The sequence below is a fragment of the Aquarana catesbeiana genome, linkage group LG03 (genome assembly GCF_042186555.1).
Source record: "Aquarana catesbeiana isolate 2022-GZ linkage group LG03, ASM4218655v1, whole genome shotgun sequence".
NCBI lineage: Eukaryota > Metazoa > Chordata > Amphibia > Anura > Ranidae > Aquarana > Aquarana catesbeiana.
Genome location: NC_133326.1, coordinates 546641284 through 546663900, shown reverse-complemented (window position 1 = coordinate 546663900; position 22617 = coordinate 546641284). Strand labels below are relative to the sequence as shown.

Genomic DNA, 22617 nt, shown 5'->3' with positions numbered 1-22617 from the left:
TTTGTAGATTTGCGACACAGTTAATGAATACACATGAAGCGACCTGGCAGGATGGGGAGGATTTATGCAGACATAAAATGACTCTGACCCTGTTTAACCAGTTTATGACTGACCTGCAGACCGAGCTGAGGCGGATGGCAATACTGGAGACAGGACATGTCAGACATATAGACTCAAGGGCTCCTTTTATTGCTAGATTAGAAGCTTTTTGTCAGGCAAAACAACAAGAGAGGGGGTCAATATCACCCATGAAACAAATGCCAGGACAGACTGTATCAGAATTTTACTTGTCTATGGAAAGTATGATGGCAGATGAGAGAATGGATTTAGAGCTGCCAGTCACGATCCGAGCCTTCAATAGACAGTTTATGGAAGGATTAATTCCACAGATAAGTGAAAGACTGAAAGCTTGCACACCACCCTTAATTTGTTGCGATTTTTGGCAGAAAAAGGTTGCAAGGTTAATAAGAAAAAGTTGCAAGTGTGTCAGGAAAAAGTTATCTTTTTGGGACATTGTATATCACAGGGTACAAGACATCTCACTGAGGAGAGGGTTCAAGTGATAAAGGGAATGTTACCCCCACGGAATTTCAAACAATTGCGTATGTTTTTAGGTATCGTGTCATATTGTAGACAGTGGATACCACATGCTAGCGCTTTGATGCAGCCATTATACGATTGTTTGAAAATTGTACCGTATATGCTTACAGAAGTAGCTTATGAATCGTTTATCACTTTGAAAAAGTTGTTGATTTCTGCCCCGGCTATTGGTATACCAGATTACACCAAGATATTTAATCTGTACATTGCTGAGATCACTGGACACGCCACAGGTGTTCTGACACAGGCACATGTAAAACAAAGACCAGTCGCTTACTTTTCAGCAGCATTAGATCCAGTATCTAGAGGTTCACCGTCTTGTGTACGGGTGGTAGCTGCAGTGTCAATTATCATAGATAAGTCATCAGAGATTGTTCTAGACAATCCAGTCATAGTGCATACCACACATGACATACATGCAATCTTGTCTCAGGTACAGCCCAAACACATTTCAATGGCTAGGCAATTAAGATTACAGTGTACTTTACTCTTACCTCCAAATGTTACTTTTCAGCGCTGTACAACCTTAAATTTGGCCACCTTTTTGCCTCTTCAGTCACCAGATTTGGCAAGGGGGAATGATAGTACTAATAGTACTAGTGAGAAAGGAAATGAGGTACCTAACACTCTTTTGTTTAAAGAAGTAGATGAACACGATTGTTTTCAGCTCATGGAACAGGAGACAATGGGATTTCCACATGTTACAGATACACCAATTTTAAACGCTGAGCACACTTTGTACATAGATGGCAGTAGGTTTGCTGATGACAAGGGTAAATATCACACAGGTTATGCCGTAGTGACTGATACACAGGTGATTGACGCACAGCCCTTACCAGCCCACATGTCAGCACAAGAAGCAGAATTAAAAGCTTTAGAACAAGCCCTAGAATACTTAAAAGGACGAGAAGGGAATATTTACACTGACTCCGCTTACGCTTATGGCGTAGCGCATGATTATGGCCATATATGGAAGGCTAGAGGTTATCTGACAGCAGCAGGTACACCTGTAAAACATGGAGAAGGGATTAAGAGAGTCCTGAACAATCTTCAAAAGGTTAAACGAGTGGCCATCATGAAGATAGCGGCACACACGAGCGCAAAAACAATTGAGGCAAAAGGAAATGCATTTGCAGATTTGACTGCAAAACAGGCAGCTCTAGGGGAAGGAAGCCCTGAGACCTTAGCAGCGGTAGAGGTGAGTATCCCAGAACCAACATGGCAGCAGCTGAGTAAATTACAGGAGCAAGCAGGGGAGAGCGAGAAAGATAAGTGGGTCAGAATGGGAGCAGCACCAGACCTTGACAATGTATGGAGGGAAGGGGGCAAAATATGCCTGCCTGCCTCTCTGTACCCAGCAATGGCAGCGGCAGTTCACCTACCCACACACGTCAGTTCCAATTCCATGTATAGGATTGTGAACCAAGGATGGCTCGCCCCTGGATTCAGTAGCACTGCAAGAAACTACTGTGCAGCCTGCCAAATCTGTCTCCTGAATAACCCAGGACAGAGAGTAAAAACCCCACGAAAACACCAGGTCCGGGCCCAATACCCCTTCCAGAGACTGCAAATTGACTACATACAAATGCCCAAGAGCGGCCCCTTTGAGTTTGTCCTCGTGTGTATCGATTTTATTCTCAGGTTGGCCCGAAAGTTATCCAGTAAAATCGGCTACAGCTAAAGCCACAGCTAAGAAACTGATCACTGAGTTAATACCTAGGTTTGGTCTTCCTGAAACCATAGAATCAGATAGGGGGACACACTTTACAGGAGAGATCATACAGAATGTAATGACCATGTTAGGGGTTCAACAAAGTTTTCACACCCCTTACCACCCACAGAGTTCAGGATCAGTGGAGAGAGTAAATGGGACAATAAAGTTAAAAATACAAAAGGCAATGCAAGGGTTAAACAAGCCATGGCCTGAATGTCTGCTTTTGGTTTTATTCTCTATAAGGTACACTCCAACAGGAAAAACAGGATTGTCCCCATATGAGATACTTTTTGTTAATGCGCCTAGATTAGGTCTATACTTTCCACAGAGTATGCAATTGCAATGTGACAGTTTGACTGCATATGTAATACAATTACAACAACGTCTAACTAAGATCCACAAAAGTGGGTATTCTTCTCTTCCAGACCCTAATTCAATAGCAGGTACACATACACTGCTACCAGGGGATTATGTATATGTAAAGAAACACACCAGAAAGACATTGGAGCCAAGGTTTGAAGGTCCTTATCAAGTGCTTCTGAACACGGCCACTTCAGTAAAGCTGGAAGGAAAACCTACCTGGATACACGCATCACATTGCAAGAAACAACCCGAGAAAACAACATGATGAAATATCTACTTACATATTTTCTGTTGAAAATTGTTGTTTTACAAATACATGCATGGACTCCTGGTATTAATGTAATTGAGGTAGAAGAAACAATGACTTTTGAATGGAGTATAGATGATCCTAAAGTAGCAAATGTTTCAGGATATGAGATAAATAAGGATTATACTGTGGGTAATTATACTGTTAAAGGACATAGGCAACCGTTTCATGTAGATGTAGGTATAGTATGGATACAAGCAGACCCCCTCTCAGAAGTAACCGTAACTTTCCAGTGGAATGATAATATGGGTTTTCCTTTTAACAATAGTAAAAATCATAGGTGCCATAAAATATCCCTTTCACAGACGTGGAAACAAGCCCGGGAACGGGTGATAGGACAAATGTACCAAATATTAGTCCATAAAGCAGGGGGAGAAAATATATCAGAAGGGATGTTCAATCTGACAGGTATTACCGTTAATCAATCCAGTACTTTCCTCTGTGCCTCTTGGTGGAGGGAAGAGAGAAATGATGGGTGGTATTGGAATGCAGAGGCCTATGGATTTCACATACAAATGGAGGAAGAAGTAACGCCAATAATTGAATCTTCCATATTAACACCCGTACCGAACACTTGCATAAATGTATCAACATCACAACAGAAAACAAAAATAAAATTCAATATCACCTTTCCCTCTATACCGGAGTGTAGGTATAAGCGAGAATGGTACGACACACTATTGGGACTGACAGGTACAGGGATGGGAATTTTAAACTCAGTTGAGATAGAAGAAATGAACAACAGATGGAAGCATGCAGGGGGACACATAGCTGACAGCTTGACTATCACAAGCAAATGGTTACCCACCACTTTTGAAACCCAACTGCAAGAAATACCCCTATTACAATTTTTGGGAGGGTTAATAAATCACACGATAGGAGCAGAGCTCCAGCTGTGGAATCAAAGTCAACAGTTTGTAAATTTCACACAGTGCTCTTTTAACCTCTTATCCTATCATATACAAATAAATAGGGCCAGGACTGAACTACAGTTGGGAAATTATCATACCTGGATGAAACATTTTAAGGGTTTAACTGACGATGGTGTATGGTTCCAAGTAAAAGGGGATAAGATAGAATGTGAGGAGAAATGGTGTGTAGGAAGGTTTGAAGCATACCGGGTAGCAGATGTAATGGAAATGTGTAAAATAGTGGTCATGCCACTAGTAATTAAAGATGAGTTTTGGTATCCAGAAATATATGGGAAATATGTAGATAAAGGAAACAGAACCCATGATTTAACTCTATGTGAAGGAACTAATAAGGGAATGGTATGTGGCAGAAGTTCCCCAGTATATGAACCTTGCTTGTTAAAATACCAAACTAGCATATGCAAAATGCAAAGAACACCGATAAATGTGAACAATAGATTCATAGAAATAGGACCCCAGCATATTTGTATCATTACTAATGACAACCGCACCATGTTAGCGTTAAATAGATCGGCGCCGTTTGCGGGATGTATAAAAAAGATTAAAATATTACAATGGGGTAACGACACCTATCTTTTTGAACCAGACGCCGATAAGGTATTCTCTTCAGTTTATGAGGTACATAATCTCACTGACACTACACCCTTTATAATTTCTTTAGACCCACTAAAACAGGTTTTGGAACAATCAGAGTTGTTAAGACAACACATAGAAACACTAGAACATACCCTACAGAATAACCTTGTATCTGTAATTATTGACAAAGGTAGACTAGTACATCTTTCCTCACAGATACAACAGGATACTGCACCACATTGGTGGGATATATTTAGTGGAATGTCTTCTACAGCGACCAATACCTTTCACTGGTTGTTAAGTCCAATGGTAATTATTATTCTAATATTAATATCACTTACAATCACGAATATATGTGTATACAGGAAAATAAATAGGAAAATTAGGAGAATAGAGAGGGCATACTGATAAATGTGTATTGACATCACCCTACTCCTATAAAACTCCTCTTCTTGAATTTTAAGATGTTGGTAATACCTAGGGGGATGGGTTCTACCCCTCTGACAACTCGCGGTCAGGGAAAGGACTCTGGGGAAAAACTGACTAGAACTTATTCATGAGGACCCAGGGGGAAGGAGAGGATGATGTCAAAGGGGGAAATTGATAAGGTCAGGGATTTAATTTAGAGTTCTCACTTAATATAATGCCTACGTGTAATCTGTTATGAATGTAACTTTTTGGCTGTTGAACTCAATTGAAGCTGCTTTTGTTTTCTTGCAACTGTATTGCCATGGTGTTGAAGCTTGTGTTCGTAGCCCAGGTGACTCCTGTTGTTGTTTACCCTTGCCCTTTGTGGGGGGGCTGTGCTGATGCTATTGTTTGTATAATTGCCTATAAAAGGCCTTTGAAAGAAGTAAAGAGCAGCAGTCCATTATGCTCAGAACTTTGATACAGACATACCTGACTCTGTGTCTTAATTCCTATATGAAGCAATAATTAGACAAAGCAATATAAACTATAAGCAACTTATTTAAAAGTTGAACCTAACACTCTGCAACGATCAGGCTCCCCCTCGGGCTGAGCCTTTACACACGTGGCTAGGCCTCAGGCTTAGGCCTAACTTTCAGCTGCTGCTTCACATACAGCCCCCAGGCCTCAGCCTGGGGCTAAAAGAACATTGATCACCTGACTCATTCCCCTTAAATAGACTCTCCTAGCATCCTTAGCCACAATCACTGTGGTCTTGTCATTGTAATGTCAAAGGCAGCAGTGCCACCTATTGACAGAAGAGAGAAATGCAACATATTCAGGGTTAAGGCAGAAAGTCAGTGGATACAACTACTAATTAACCAGGTTAATTACCACCTAGCATAACTAAATTTGTTAGCAACCCTGCCTAATACCAGGGTGCTACATCTTAGTGGTCAGTGTGAAGAATCCCCTGCCTTAAAGATAGATAACAAGGTCATTGTTGTTATTGGTTACTTTTAGGGTTTTTCCCTCTGTTTTCACCTGGTAATCCAGCCAGTAACACACCTCTGGTATTAGAGTTCCCCCATTCTGGATGAAAGAGCTCAGGGGTTAGATTTGGACATCAGCATTGTCAGCCTGGGTGGAGAAAAGTATTAGATGTACTAGCAGATTTAGATACACTAACAAATTGAAGCCAAACTCCAGCTCACACTTTATAAGTAGTTACACAGCACACCGTATTTTCCTTTTTGAATGAAGGTTTTAAATAAGTAAACATGAGTAAATAAAAGCTAATCGTTGTAAGCACCCCTGTCAATGGTAAATGGTTTGTCTCAGCACTATCACTCTTACATTTATAGGACAACTTGTTCTGTTGTTTTGCCGCAATTTGTGTTTTGCGTTTTTAATGCTTCTTTGTTTATGTTTTGGAAAATTTGTTGTTGGGCAGATTTAAAAATGCAAAACGCAAATTGTGGTAAAAACGCACTACATTTTCTGCAACTTCTCCATTGAAGTCGCTTGAACCAAAAAAATCACAGTTTTAGTCCCTGGCCCCTTCCAAAAAATGCAGAGGCACAAACATGCATTGATGTGAACGTGTTTCATAAGAACCCATGTCAAAAAAATGTCCTGTGTTTCTCCAAAAAGCATGAAAAAACGCATTGGTGTGAACGGAGCCTTAGGCCCGGTACATACTAGTGTGATGCTAGACATCGCATGTGATTCGTATCGCATTTTTGTGCAGATCACATGCGATGTCTGTGTGATGCAAATCCAGCCAACTTTATGGCTGAATTCGCATCGCATTCGGACCAAATTAGGCAGGACCCTTTTTTTTGTCCGCTCTGGAATCGGATCACCCATGCGATCTGATTCTGCAAATTGCGCTGGGTTTTGCAAACTGATTGCGGGGTGTTGTTAACTTAATATACACGCTGCAACCAGTTCACATGAACAGGTTGCGATTTAGATGCTGTACGGATTTGCAACGAATTTGCACCGCATCTGGTGTGAACCGGCCCTTGGGGTGTCAGCTTTTATTCTGAAGGGGGGGGGGGGGCCTGCCCATAGAAACTGTGAAAACTCTCAATCATACATTGGAAAGTAGGTGGAAAGTATGGAGATTAGGAGAGTATATACAGGGCCGATCCTAAGGTCACAGACGCCTGGGTGCAGAAATATTTCTGGCGCCCCCACATGGGCGTGGTCATCTTACCAACTCCTCCCCTTTACAAATGTTTCTATGGCAACAACTCAAACACAGAGATGCTCCCCTAAGAAGTCTTTGTTACCCTGGGATCCTCCCATGATCTTTTAACAATAAAGAAAATGCAGGAAGAGCGTACACTAATGAGACCTGGAGGGGAGTCTCTTTGATGCACACAGAGAGGGCTTCTGTTAGAGAGTCTGTTAGAAAGAGCCCCCAGACATAATACAGGAGACGGTCAGAGACTGCAGACATGTTACAAGAGACAGTCAGAGACTGTAGTTATGATACATCAGACGGTCAGAGACTGCAATCTTTGTACACGAGATGGTGAGAGACTGCAGATATAATACAGGAGACGGTCAGAGACTGCAGACATAATACAGGAAACGGTCAGAGACTGTAGACATAGTACAGGAGACGGTCAGAGACTGCAGACATGTTACAAGAGACGGTCAGAGACTGTAGTTATGGTACATCAGACCGTCAGAGACTGCAATCTTTGTACACGAGATGGTGAGAGACTGCAGATATAATACAGGAGACGGTCAGAGACTGCAGACATACTACAGGAGACAGTCAGAGACTGTAGTTATGATACAAGAGACGGTCAGAGACTGCAATCGTAGTACAGGAGATGGTCAGAGACTGCAGACATACTACAGGAGACGGTCAGAGACTGCAGACATGGTACAGGAGATGGTCAGAGACTGCAGACATGGTACAGGAGATGGTCAGAGACTGCAGTTCTTATGGACATAAGATAATGGCCGATCGGCCGTGTCACCTGACCCAGCGATACAGCAACGGTTCCTCTGCTCAGGAGTCAGCTCACGCTGAATTGCCCGTGGCGACTCCGCTGGGTAGCACCCAGATCTGTATTTCCCCCCCATTAGTACAGACCCCCCAGGACAGACCCCCTACTCCATTAGTACAGACCCCCCAGGACAGACCCCCCCTCCTCCATTAGTACAGACCCCCCTCCATTAGTACAGACCCCCCAGGACAGACCCCCCCTCCTCCATTAATACAGACCCCCTCCATTAGTACAGACCCCCCCTCCTCCATTAGTACAGACCCCCCAGGACAGACCCCCCCTCCTCCATTAGTACAGACCCCCCTCCATTAGTACAGACCCCCCAGGACAGACCCCCCCTCCTCCATTAATACAGACCCCCTCCATTAGTACAGACCCCCCCTCCTCCATTAGTACAGACCCCCCTCCTCCATTAGTACAGACCCCCCAGGACAGACCCCCCCCTCCATTAGTACAGACCCCCCTCCATTAGGGTACATAAAAAGACCCGGACGCCAGCTGGAGAGGAGAGGACTGTGTGCAGCCGCACCGCCCGGGTGGAGAACAGAACAGTTCACAGCAGGCCAGGCAGGAGTGAGAGACACAGAGAGGAGGAGAAGAACATGTCACGCACGGACCGCCCCCCCCCCCATGTCACTGCGCGGCTGGTCTCTCTCCACACAGAGACCAGCCGCTCCGCCTCTGATCTCATCATCTTTGTTCTGCCGAGAAAGGCTGCTCTCCTTCTCTGACAGGAGGGAGGGGGAGGGGCTTGAGCAGGAAACACAGCGGCGCCTCTCTCGTCAGAACACTGGCAGAGAGAGCCGCTGGGACACAAACAAGAGGAGGAGGAGGAGGAGAGAAAGGAGCACTCTGGCGCTTCAACGCCCCCACCTCTCTGGCGCCCGGGTTCACTGCACCCTTAGCACCCGCCTGGGATCGGCCCTGAGTATATATACTGAACATATATTTAACCTATTCCAGTCCAGGCTAATTCTGTCATTTCTCTCCTATATGTAAAAATCAGCATTTTTTGCTAGTAAACTACTTAGAACCCCCAAACAGTGCTAAAGCGCTGCTTGTTTTAGCGGTGCTATAGCGCTGTTTAAGCAGCGCTTTTTGGCCGCCAGCGGGGCACTTTTAACCCCAAAGAAGGGGTTAAAAACTCCCCTGTTGTGGCGCTTCAGAAGAGCTGCCTATTCATTCCACTGGGCAGGGCGTTTTGGGAGCACTAAATACAGCGCTACCAACCCACCCCAAAGATGGGGTGAAAAGTCACACTTTAATGAATGGGAGGTGGTTTTCAGGCGCTTAGCAGAGGCAGAGGCTATGTCCAGTGATAAAGCGCCTGAAAACCGCCCCAGTGTGAAAGGGATCCTAGGGTGTCTCCCTAGATCCATTCCTGGATGGAGGAAATATGGAGACACCCTTGGACAGCAGTATTGTCTTTAGAGGGTGGAGTCAGATAGATGAACTTTACATAAAATACCAATTCAAGCTGAACTCCAGCAGTTACAGCAACAGTTTTTTTTGTGGAATAAAGTTTTCCATAAATGAAGAAAAGCTAACCATTGTCATCACCCCTGTCAGTGGTAAATGGTTTTGTCTCAACCCTCCTCTAGCTGCCACTTTTGCTGGACAGCTTGGTCTGTTAATGTTGGATGAAAAATAACAGACTTACTGGTCGGATCACCAGATGAAAATAAAGGAGAAAATCTTGAAAAAGAAAACTAATACAGCCACAACATCTAAGAACTGGTAAGCTGCAATATAATACATTTTTGTTTGGGGGTTTAAGGGTTCATTTAGACTTGCTGTTGGGTGGGGATAAAAATAAGAGATTAATTTTTAGTGCCCGCCCCCAACCACCCCCTTAAACTGCAAAAGCAATGGATGGGGGTGTTCACAGGCTGCAGTCACAATGCTTTGCGCCTGTGGCAAAAAAGATCCCTCTTGTTGCATGTAGTGGGTAATTAGCCTGCTGAACGCAACACCATTCAAGTAAATGGGGAAGTGTCGCAAGCGCCCTGCAACCATCTACAACAGGGGTTGGCAACCCGGCACGCCGCTGCTAAATCTTCGGCCCGTCAGTGCTCGTGATTAATTCACGGGCAACCGGCCCGCGGACAAGCTATTGGATGTTTTTCATACTGTTATCTGCAAAAGTGTCTGTTGTATGATAAAACTGCAGCTATATTACTTCATTAAAGCACCACTCAGCGCTCAGATTACTCGCCGCCTCTCTCCTCCCCCCCGCCTCCCCTCCTGACTGACGTCATTCTCGGCCCCGTCCGCTGAATTGTCAGATGAGGAGAAGAGAGGCGGCGAGTAATCTGAGTGCCGAGTGGCGCTCTTAAAGGGGTTGTAAACCTTAGTTTTTTTTTTTTTAAATAGCAAACATGTCATACTTACCTCCACTGTGCAGTTTGTTTTGCACACAGTGGCCCCGATCCTCCTCTTCTGGGGTTCCCCGGCGACTCCTCCCCACATCTGTAAACCCCCTGGGAGAATCGCACTCCTGGGGGGTACCTTGCGGGCACGCTCCCAAGTCCAGCATTTGTGTCTATAGAATGCCGGACTCGACCCCGCGCCCGCGTCATTGGATTTGATTGACAGCAGCGGGAGCCAATGGCTGCGCTGCTATCAATCTATCCAATCAAGAACCCCGGGCAGCGCGTCTCCGCCGAGGGAACGAAGGACTCAGGTGAGTAAAACGGGGGGGTGGGGCTGGTCACTGCCAGAAGTTTTTTCACCTTAATGCATCCTAAAAAACCACAAGGGTTTACAACCCCTTTAATGAGGTAATATAGCTGCAGTTTTATCATATAACAGACACTTTTGCAGATAACAGTATGAAACACAGTGACTAATAGGAGGAATATTCAGGGCCATCCATCTTTAGTATTGTTTGGACCCTGTCCACAGCCACCACTGTACCCTCCCCAGTCCACAGCCACCACTGTACCCCCCCAAGTCCACAGCCACCACTGTACCCCCCCAAGTCCACAGCCACCACTGTACCCCCCCTGTCCACAGCCACCACTGTACCCCCCCAGTCCACAGCCACCACTGTACCCTCCCAGTCCACAGCCACCACTGTACCCCCCCAGTCCACAGCCACCACTGTACCCCCCCCAGTCCACAGTCACCACTGTACCCCCCCAGTCCACAGCCACCACTGTACCCCCCCAGTCCACAGCCACCACTGTACCCCCCCAGTCCACAGCCACCACTGTACCCCCCCAGTCCACAGCCACCACTGTACCCCCCAGTCCACAGCCACCACTGTACCCCCCCAGTCCACATCCACCACTGTACCCCCCCCCCCAGTCCACATCCACCACTGTACCCCCCCAGTCCACAGCCACCGCTGTACCGCCCGAGTCCACAGCCACCGCTGTACCCCCTCAGTCCACAGCCACCGCTGTACCCCCCCAGTCCACAGCCACCACTGTACCCCCCGTCCACAGCCACCACTGTACCCCCCGTCCACAGACACCACTGCACCCCCCTGTCCACAGCCACCTCTATATCCCCCCTGTCCACAGCCACCTCTGTATCCCCCCAACTTCATTTATTAGCAGGTGAATGCTACCACTGTACCCCCCAGTCCACAGCCACCACTGTACCGCCCGAATGCACAGCCACCAGAGTACCCCCCCCAGTCCATAGCCACCACTGTACCCCCCCAGTCCACAGCCACCACTGTACCGCCCGAATGCACAGCCACCACAGTACCCCCCAGTCCACAGCCACCACTGTACCCCCCCAGTCCACAGCCACCACTGTACCCCCCTGTCCACACCCACCACTGTACCCCCCCAGTCCACACCCACCTCTGTACCCCCCAGTCCACAGCCACCACTGTACCCCCCCAGTCCACAGTCATCACTGTACCCCCCCTGTCCACAGCCACCACTGTACCCCCCAGTCCACAGCCACCACTGTACCGCCCGAGTCCACAGCCACCACTGTACCCCCCAGTCCACAGCCACCACTGCACCGCCCGAGTCCACAGCCACCACTGTAACCCCCAGTCCACAGCCACCACTGTACCGACCGAGTCCACAGCCACCACTGTACCCCCCAGTCCACAGCCACCACTGTACCCCCCCTCCCGTGTCCACAGCCACCTCGGTATTTCCCCCCTCCACAGCCACCTCTGTGTATCCCCCCTGTTCACAGCCACCACTGTACCCACCCCCCCTGTCCACAGCCACCTCTGTACCCCCCTGTCCTCAGCCACCTCTGTACCCCCCCCAGTCCACAGCCACCTCTGTATTCCCCCGGTCCACAGCCACCATTGTGTATCCCCCCTGTCCACAGCCACCACTGTACCCACCACCCCCTGTCCACAGTAGAGTTGCCACCTCATCCCTTTAAACCCGAACACCTTTGAATTACACAGGTTCTGAGGCTAATTAAATGCAGATAAGGCTCCAAGTGAGTTTAATTACCACCTTATTAATCCACAGAACCTGTGTCATTAATATGTGTTCGGGTTTAAAGGGATGAGGTGGCAACCCTAGTCCACAGCCACCTCTGTACCCCCCCCCCCCCCCCGTCCACAGACACCACTGCACCCCCCTGTCCACAGCCACCTCTGTATCCCCCCTGTCCACAGCCACCACTGTACCCCCCCTGTCCACAGCCACCTCTGTATCCCCCCCCAACTTCATTTATTAGCAGGTGAATGCGACGCTCCATGCATTCACATACATTGAATCCGGCGCTTAAGTGGAAAAAGGTTGCTGACCCCTGATCTACAATGCTGTTGCAGCACGTTGGTGCAACAATTATTTGGTTAAAATGTGCTGTAAGGAGGCATTGTATTGCTTCCTCACTACCTGTCAAATCCCTATAATAAGCGATCCAAACGCAGATCACTTTTCAGAGGCATGGCTGTTTAGTCACAAGTCTAAAGTTAGCCTAACACTGATATTAATACTAGCCGATCACTGTTACAAAGTATCAAAAATTCACCTTAGAAGAAGTTTATTTCTCTGCATTTGTTCATGTACAAGCATTGTCAGAGACACACCACCCTACCAAACACACCTAGTCACCCACACAGTCTGCGTTTTTATCAGTTCATCCATCATGTGCACTGACATGTCAGCAAGTTTAATCTCTTCATGGCTGGTGAGTGACTCTGATAACAAGGGTTGGAATTTTAGTTTTTTCTTCTTTCTTTTCTTTTCTTTCCCAAAATACTACAAAGTGCTCAGACACATTGTAGAAGAATTTCTGTTTTTTGCTACAATTGTAAAAATGTCCCAAAGGTATTACTGATCGAATTCTTTTAACAGAAATGTGGGGAATTTACTAAGACTGGCGCACATAGAATCTGGTGCAGCTGTGCATAGTAACCAATCAGCTTCTAACTTCAGCTTGTTCACTAAGGCCTGATTCACACCTATGCATTTTTAGTGCTTTTTGCATTTTGCAGATTTGCGCTACAGTCCATTTAGGCTGGGTTCACACTGCTGCGGTGCGGGAACGCAGCGAATTTACTGCGGGTTCCCGCATCGCACCAACTCGCACGGCAGTTCACACTGCCATATGCGAACTGCTGGGGAGTGTCATACAATGTTAATGACACCCCCAGTTCAGCCCGCATATCGCAATGCGAACTGACAATTCGGACATTTTCGGATCGCATAGGTGTGAACACCCATGCGATCCGATTTTGGTCCGAACAAAAAAAAGGGTCCTGTGCGAGTTTGGACCGAATGCGGTGCGATATCAGCCATACTATCTGTATGGCTGATATCGCACAGCACAGACATCGCATGTGATGTGAACAGCAGTGCGCTGCGAATCACATGCGATGTCTGCTACCGCAGCAGTGTGAACCCAGCCTTAACATGGTTTCCTATGGAACACGTTCTGTAGTGCAAATCTGCAAAAAGCAGTAAAAATGCATAGGTGTGAATCCAGCCTAAGGCTGGATTCACACCTATGCATGTTGCTTTTGAGCGTTTTTGGAGGTTTTTTTTTCATGCTTGCCACGTTTTTGAGCAGCGTTTTTGCGGCGTTTTTGCCGCGTTTTTTCTCGCGATTTGCGTTTTGCGTTTTTTTTTTTTTTTTACAGTTTTTTTTACAGTCTAAAAAAAAAAAAAAAAAAACGGCAAAAACGCATCAAAACCGCTGCAAAAACACTGCAAAAACGGTGCACTTGCGTTTTTGATGCTTGTCCATTGAATTCTATTACATGCAAAACGCTGCATTTTGCATGAAAAAAAGTCCCTGACCCTTTCCAAAAATGCAGAGAAACAAAAAGGCATTGATGTGAACATGTTCCATAGGAACCCATGTTAAAAAATTCCCGTGCATTTCTGCAAAATGCAAAATGCATAAAAAAAGCGCTAGTGTGAATGGAGCCTTAGCCTCGGTTCACACTAGGACGACTTGTCATTCGACCTAGGTCGCCTGACAAGTAGCGTCCCGTTCAGTACAATGGAACCGTTCTAAGGGGAGCGACGCAAGTCGCTCCGACTTAGAAGAAGGTTCCTGTACGACTTCGGGGGCGACTTGGGGCGACTTGCATAGACTTCTATACAGAAGTCGTTTTGCAAGTCGCCCGGGCAGTCGTGTGCAGGTCGCCTCGGTGAGGCGACCTGCAAGTCGTGCCGCCTCTGGTGTGAACCGAGGCTTAAGCTTTGACAATAAGCTCTGGTTCACATTGATGCATTTTGACATGCGATTTGACAAGTCAAGTCAAATCGCATGTCAAATTGCCGGCAGTTTCCGGCAATAGCACCGTCCTAATCGGTGCGACGTTGCATTTGCGGCTCTACACCGATTTCAAAAAGTATTTTCTGTACTACTTTTTGCGATTTCAGGGTGCGATTTCCATTGACATTAGTGCAGAAACCCTCACTGATGTCTGTGAAATCACGGCGGAAATCGGGACTGACATGCAGGAGTGAAATCGTGCGAGTTCAGCTGAACTCTCGCGGCTTCATTCTCGCAGCTCAGTGTGAACCTAAACTAAAACTTGGAAGCTGATTGGTTTCTTTGCACAGCTGCACCAGATTATGTGTGCAAATTTAGTAAGTCCTCACCAAAGCTTCTTAAATTTGATCATTCAGTCTAGTTTAGTTCTTGCTTTATGGTTTGAGTCTGCGCATGATCACAAAATAAAAGATCTAGGGCCAGTTCACACCACATGCAGTCCAGTGTGTTTTTTTTTTCTGCATCAAAAATGCATGGATAGTAGGTTATATGATTTCCAATGGCATAGTTCACACCAATGTGGTCAGTTCCAGGGCTTTCCAGTTCCAGAAAAAAAGTAGAACATGCTGCATTTTTCCTGCACTGGAACGTGGTAAAACGCATAAAAAATGCACTGGAATACATCAAGAACACATCAAAAACAGTACAGTGAAAAAAAAAACAGGAAAAAAAAAGCATCTGGAATGCATCCGGAAACGCACCAAAAACGTGTTAAAAATACGCATGCAGAAACGCATCCGGAACGAATCTGGAGTGCGTTTTTGTGGTGTGAACCAGCTCACAGCCCCCGTTCACATTGGAGAGAGTTGTCATGCGATTAGGCCTGTCACAGCCTATTGCCGGAAATCGCTTCGTTCAAAACGGTGCGTCGCTGACTTTGCGGTGCCGCACTGATTTGAAAAAGTAGTTCCTGCACCAACTTTTGGCGATTTCGGGTGCGGCTTGGATAGACATCGGTGCATGAAGCCGCACAAATGCCTTCCAAGTGGCACCCAAAGTAGCACTGACATGCGGCTTTGAAATCGTGCAATTTCAGATGAAGCCTCATGATTTCAAAGCTGCAGTCAATGTAAATGGGGGGTTAGGGCCAGTTCACACCACATGCAGTCCAGTGCATTTTTTTTTCGTTTTGGCATAAAAAACGCATAGAAAGTAGGTTATATGGTTTTCAATGGCATAGTTTCCACCAGTGCTTGCAGTTCCAGTTCCAGAAAAAAAAGAACATGCTGCATTTTTCCTGCACTGGACTGTACTGGAACACGGTAAAACGCATCAAATGCACTGGAACACACAAAAAACACACTGGAACACACCTGTCCTTATTTAAAGGGGTGTTCCGGCCGCATTTTTTTTTTTTTTAAAGTCAGCAGCTACAAACACTGTAGCTGCTGACTTTTAATAAGGACACTTACCTGTCCAGCGAGCCCGTGATGTCGGCCCCCCGAGGCCGATCTGTCCATCGGATCGGCTGCGGGCACTCCATCTTAACGAAGGGAAACAGGCAGTGGAGCCTTGCGGCTTCACTACCCGTTTCCTACTGCGCACATGCTTTGTGAATGGCCCCGTTGTTTTCTGAGACACACACATGTCCCAGAAGGCAACGGGGCCGCTCGTCGAAAGAGGAGGAAGCGCCGCGGAATAGGAAGAGGCAGATTAGGAAGACTGCCTAGCAACAGGGGTTTCAGGTAAGTTAATTTTTTTTTTTTTTTTTAAGAATATTAATGCAATTTTTTATTTTAGGGTGGCTCTCCACTTTAAGGTTATGAAAAAAGAGGGGGGAAAAATGCACTGGACTGCATTAAAAATGCACCAAAAAAGGTGCATGCAGAAAAGCATCAGGACTGCGGTTCTATGGTGTGAACTGGCCCTTATCCTGCATACAGTATGATGGTCTGCTGAGAAATTCAGTAAAAAGTCTGTCATTGGAAAACGGTCAACAATTCACTATAATGCTATGTAAATTCTGGGATTTTAGGGTAATAGGCATTTTGTATTGATTGTCTGCAGAACAGTAGCGGATCTGAACCACCTCTGTATAAGAGGAATGGATATAGTAGACTTTCACAAAGCATTTCCAAAGCTCTCTGGAAGCCTGTAAAGTCCCATTCTGCTCCATTTTAGGAACCTTAAACACAAATCTTAAAGGGGACCTTTCAGTATTTACAAGTCTGCATCAATGAATTCCTGATCCTGACATGTCACACAACGGTTTCATTTTCACGAAAAGCTCCGCCTCCACCTTTCATCACAAGTCTGTTGCAGACAGGAAGACACATTTTGTCAGTCTCCTCTCCACCCAGGGATAACAGTACAACAGTGTAACTTTGTAGCAAATCACAAGTTGAGAGGCTGCAGTGGAGGCTGATCTGTGTTTGACATTTGTGAACACAGCCGAGGACTGAACAGGCACCAGGATTTACATGATCGTGTCATCTGTGATGTCTGATCAAACATGACTCTGTCTTTCTGGAGAGAAAAGGGGACTGTGATCTCTGTTAGAGGTAATAAACACCTGGATGTGTTACAATGACACATTAATGAAAATGCTGCAATTATCATAACAAATCTATCTGAAGACCTCAAAGCCGCATTTCAGTCTGACTTTGGGGGCGACTTGAAAGACATTTGTGCAGGGTTCCTGCACAGATGTCTATTGAAATCGCCCCCAAAGTCGCCAAAAGTAGTGCAGGAACTACTTTTGGAAACCAGTGTGGCGTCACAAGGATTGGGACGCTCCTATTGCCGGCAATAGGCTCCGATTTGACATGCGATTTGACCTGTCAAATTGCGCCGATGTGAACGGGGGGCTTAAGGCCGTCTGTTCCACATTCTTTTCTGTGGTCACGTTCCATCCTGTATGGACTCAGTCACACAGGCAAGCTATAATATGCATTTATATGTCTCTATAGGACAATTCTAAACGCATATACAGTAAGCCTAGGTTCACACTGATGCGGGTTTAAAATCGTGCGACTTCAAACCCGCATGTCAATCTGACTTCAGGAGCAATTTCAGAGACATCTGTGTGGGTTCATGCACAGATCTCTATTGAAATTGCAACCCGAAGTCGCCAAAATTAGTAGAGGAACTACATTTGGGAATTGGTGCAGTGGCGCAAAGTCGGCGTGGCACCGATTCATACTGTTGCTGAAAATAGGCAGCAATTTGACATGCGAGTTGACATGTCAAATCGCATGTCAAAACGGCCCGATGTGAACGTGGGCTTAATGTATGTATTAAGTTTAAGACCCCTTTCACACTGAGGCGCTCAGAAACTGCCCACAAAACGTCGGGCGTTTTTGCAGTGCTTTTGAGGCACTTTAGCGCAGTTTTTGCTGTGATAGCAGTGCGCTTTTTTTTAAGATCATGTGACAACATGACCTTAAGGAAAAAGAGCCCTTTTGTGGCGCTTTGGAAGCGCTTCCTATTCATTTCAATGGACAGGGGCGTTTTTGAGGTGCTTTTTAAAGTGCTCCAAACATGCCCCAAAGATGCTGCTTTGATAACCCCATGCACAATACAGTGCGCAACACGCACCAATACAGTGTGAATGAGATACATAGACAGTAAATATTGTTGCTTTGTCCTTTGCACTGAGCCTGTGCTAATCAACTCGGATCAAACAGCTCAGCGCACCTCGTGTGAATGTTCATTTCAAAAGGAAATGATCTTATAACTATAAAGTTTGCTTATATTTCCCACATCAATTTTCCCTGTATTTAAAAATAACAAACTGAATGAGGGCTATCGGTTCTATAAAAATAAATACATGGCTATAGCACAGAACATACAGCCACTCCCTGCTCTGGAAAGGCCCTATTGGCACATAAAGGGTGATCATTAAACAATGAAGCAAAGTGTTTGGTGTTTTTCAGTTGGAGTTTTTGTTTTTATGTGATGAAATAAGTTTCCTGCCAAGATTAGACAACAGACCTTAAAGTGCTACTAAACCCACAACAGTAAAATCAGTCTGTATATGCAGCAACACATGCTTGTTATACTCACTGTGGAACTTAAGGGATTAATCCTGCACATTGTGTAAAAAGGCTGTTTTATCCTTTCTTCTCTGATCCTCCCCTTTTTTTTTACTGTCCCCAATCCATCTCCTGATATTACAGAGCCTTGGGGGCACTCTGCACATGCTTAGTTTGGTGTGTATTGCTAGAGAGTTTTTTTTTTTTTGGCATGTGATCAGCACAGGGCCAATCAACACTGTCCAGGCAGAGGGTCAGGGGTCCTGCAGTCTCATAGGAGAGTCAGAATAGAATGAAAACTCCTCCTACAAGCTTTAACCAAACACAGATAGAAGTCATATGACTGCTATATACTGCTGATGAAATGTATTTAGCAGTTATATTTACTAAAAATTGTATTTCCATGTTCTGTGTACTGTGGGAGACCAGATATAGTGGATGCAGGGTGCTGGGTTTAGTAACACTTTAATGTACTGATTGGCCAACTGAGGTATAACCATTTTGACTTCAGGGCAATGTTTTAATTTTTCACACACAATAGAATTAGTATTTTTTTTTTGCTAGAAAATGACTTAGAATCCCCAAACATTATATATTTTCTAAAAACAGAGGCCCCCAGGAGAATAAAATAGTGGCAGTTGCAATTTTTTTTTCAAATATAATTTTTTTATTAAACTTCAAGAAAGGGCAAAGCCCAAGTAAAACAGCAATAACATTCAAGCCTCGTATCAGCATATCACATCGAGTGGGGATGTACACTAGAGCTATTTTTACGTGTGTTGAAAATCCCTCAGATAGATTTCGTATTCATATCTTCTTGTGCTGTGGATAACTTGTGTATTGTTGTCATTAAGGAAATAGGGCTGCCCGTTCTTGTTTTCCATTTTCCCTTTAAATAACAGATACTTAGAAAAGGAAGAAGGGGGATAGAGTAGGAGTAGCTAGAGAAAGGAGAAAAGAGCGGTGGGGGAGAGGTTGGGGGGGAAGAGGTTAGGGGGGGTGGGGGGTTGGGGGTTAAGTACAGCTATGGCTCAGGCCAGTGGGGTAGTTTCGTAACTTGGGGTTGTTTGGGGGCTCATGTCCCAAAAAAGGTCTTTCCCCTCATCTGAGAGTATGAACATATTCCAGAGGCTCCAGGTTTTCTTGTAAACCTTGTGTCTGTTTTGTGCTGTCAGAATCAGATCTTCGATTTTTTTTATATCTTTCACTTTCCTCAACCAAGTTGCAGTGGTCGGTGGACAGTGTTATTTCCAGAGCAAAGGGATGCAGGATTTAGCAAGTGTCGTTGTATGGATTTTTTATAGACTCTAGCAGGTATTGTTGATATATGTAGTAGAAAGAATGCCAGTCATTGGGGATCTTAAAGTCTGTACATTTTTGAGAGATAGCGCGGACAGCCCTCCAAAACTCTGTCAGCTTAGGGCAGGCCCAGAAGATGTGTATGATCGTCCTTATGTCTCTCTGGCATCTCCAGCAATGATCTGGTGTGTCGGGAAAGATAGCATGTTAATGACTGGGAGTTAGATACCATCTTGTTAGTATTTTGAAATTGGTTTCCTGAATTTTGGTGCACAGTGAAGATTTGAGGGAGAATCTTATCATATTTTGTTTTTGGGACGCAGTGAAAGTACGGCAGAGATCCGTTTCCCATTTTGCTAGGCAAGATAGTTGTGGTTGTTCCGGAGGGGTGTTCAGGAGTGCATATGTTTTGGAGAGGACTTGAGGTAGCGGGTTGGTTCCAGAACAATATTCTTCAAAAGTGGTCAGCTGACGGGTGGGTATTGAATGGAGGAAGTGGTGTATTTGTGCTGCATACCAGAACATGAGTTGAAAGGGGCCCGCGGAGTCCATTAACTCCGGAATAGTGGGCCACCTTCCCCCAATCACAAACTTGGAGGCGTGCTCACAGCCTCGTTTCGTAATGTTTTAAATGTGGGGGTGTCCAAGGATCGGGGTCAGTGGCAACTCTTTTTTTGTCAGAGATGCTGGTAAAGTGGCCTGGGAGCATTGTCGCAGTGTGTTTCCTATCAGTGGGTGAGGCTTTAGTTCTAAGGGTAGTGAGTCGCAGCAACATAGTGCACCTTTCAGGGGAATTGTAGTTTGACTCTGTTCTATCTACACTCAGAGTTTTTACTCAGAGTTGCGCCTCCAATCGATGACACTGCCAAGGTGGATTACCAAATTGTTTCAGGAGGGATAATTGAGTGCGGGTGTGCAAGGTTTATTCTGCGCCCAGACAAAGCAAGTAAATAGAGCTTGGACCTGTTTAAAATAAGAGGTGGGTATTCTAACCGGTAGGGCTTGGAAGAGGTATAGATATTTTGGTAAAACGCTCATTTTCCCAAACCATGAATGTAGGCCTTTATGCCATTTGTCTAATAACTCCCGATTCTTAGCTAGTAATTATGGGTAGTTATGTTCATATATACGGGCAGGGCAGCCATCAGAAATTTTTGGGTCCCTTACACAGCTTTAGGCCTGGGCCCCCCCCCCATCCTGACCACCAACATTCCCCAGGGTTTTCCCACTGGCCATCCTACCGAATCCGCACACCGGCCACCCCACCTGTACGCACTCAGCCCCCCTCAATCCTGTATATATGTCAGCCCTCCTCACACCTGTATAAATGCCAGCCCCCCCACACACACCTGTAGACAGTGGCGGCTGGTGCTCAAAAATTTTCGGTGGGGGGCAAACAAACTGAAAAATTCAGGAAAAAAAACATTAATTGCAGCCTCACTGTGCCCATCAAACGCAGCCACTGTGCCCATCAAACTCAGCCACTGTGCCCATCAAACGCAGCCACTGTGCCCATCAAACGCAGCCACTGTGCCCATCAAACGCAGCCACTGTGCCCATCAATTGCAGCCATTGTGCCCATCAAATGCTGCCATTGTGCCCATCAAATGCTGCCACTGTGCCATCAAATGCTGCCACTGTGCCCATCAAATGCAGCCCCCTGCTCACTCGCTGACTGCCCGGCACTTACCCTATCTCGGTGGGGCAGCAGGTGATGGCGGCAAGCTGTGTCCTCCATGCATCTCCTCTCCTCCTCCTGATAGGCGTCCAATCACAGCGCCTGTCGTTTTAGCCAATCAGGTGACGGGTAACACACCCATGCTTCCTGATTGGTAGAGAGGTGGTTCAGTGTTAGAACAGCAAATATTCATTTGCTGTTCTAACACACCTGGGCGAACTGCGATCGCAATGCTCTGCGCTCTCAATTCACCTTTTTTGAAGCCTATTAGAGCCTATGGCTGTAATCAGGTGCTTCAAAAATACACGTACTCTGCTGTAATTCAGGCGCCCGGCGTCCAAAAAGGGGTCGGATGCCTGAATAGGGGGTGGCGCGGCGGCCATGGATAGATTCATGCAATGCAATGCATGAATCTATCCATGATACATAGAGATGGGTGGCTAGAGAGAGGGGGCGGTACCCGTGTGCCCTTAATGGACGCACCGCCACTGGCCTGTATATATGCCAGCCCCCCCACACACCTGTGATAGATATATATATATCAGCCTCACACTTACACAAATCTGTAAACACACAAGGCTCTAGCCCCTCCCTGTACACAAACAGCCCCCTCCCTTTCCTTCACATCCCCTACTTGTAAAGAATTTCTTCCTACCTGGTCCCAGCTCGTTTTCATAAAGCTGACATGTTGCTGACACAGAAAAGCCTAGTATACGAGGGGTGCACATGCACTTAGTAGCCAGAGGTGGCAGTAAAGAGCTCGATGTCTGAGCTCAATGCCACAGAGAGCACACGCTGCAAGATCGTTTCTGTAATGCACAGCATGGCTCCCCTTCACCCATCCTGCCTTCTTCTGGCCCGGGTGGGCCCCTCAGGCCCCTTACAGTTGTAGCGGCTGTACCCCCCTGATGGCGGCCCTGTATATGGGAGAGGTCAGATGGTAAGCATGTGCCTAGGTATTTCAATGTTGACGTCGTCCATTTAAAACGGAAATTAGATTGTATAATTGGAAGGGTATGC

The 22617-nt window shown here is 46.0% G+C and overlaps 1 protein-coding gene across 1 annotated transcript in view; it reads right to left on the bottom strand.

The window, feature by feature from the left end:
* Positions 1-22408, bottom strand: part of USP18 (ubiquitin specific peptidase 18) — a 127867-nt gene extending 105459 nt beyond the window's left edge. Inside the window, exon 1 of the mRNA XM_073621526.1 lies at positions 22253-22408. Coding sequence (XP_073477627.1) covers positions 22253-22325 — 73 coding nt within the window. The 5' untranslated portion in view covers positions 22326-22408. The remainder of the gene's footprint in view (positions 1-22252) is intronic.
* Between the last annotated feature and the right edge of the window lie 209 nt (positions 22409-22617).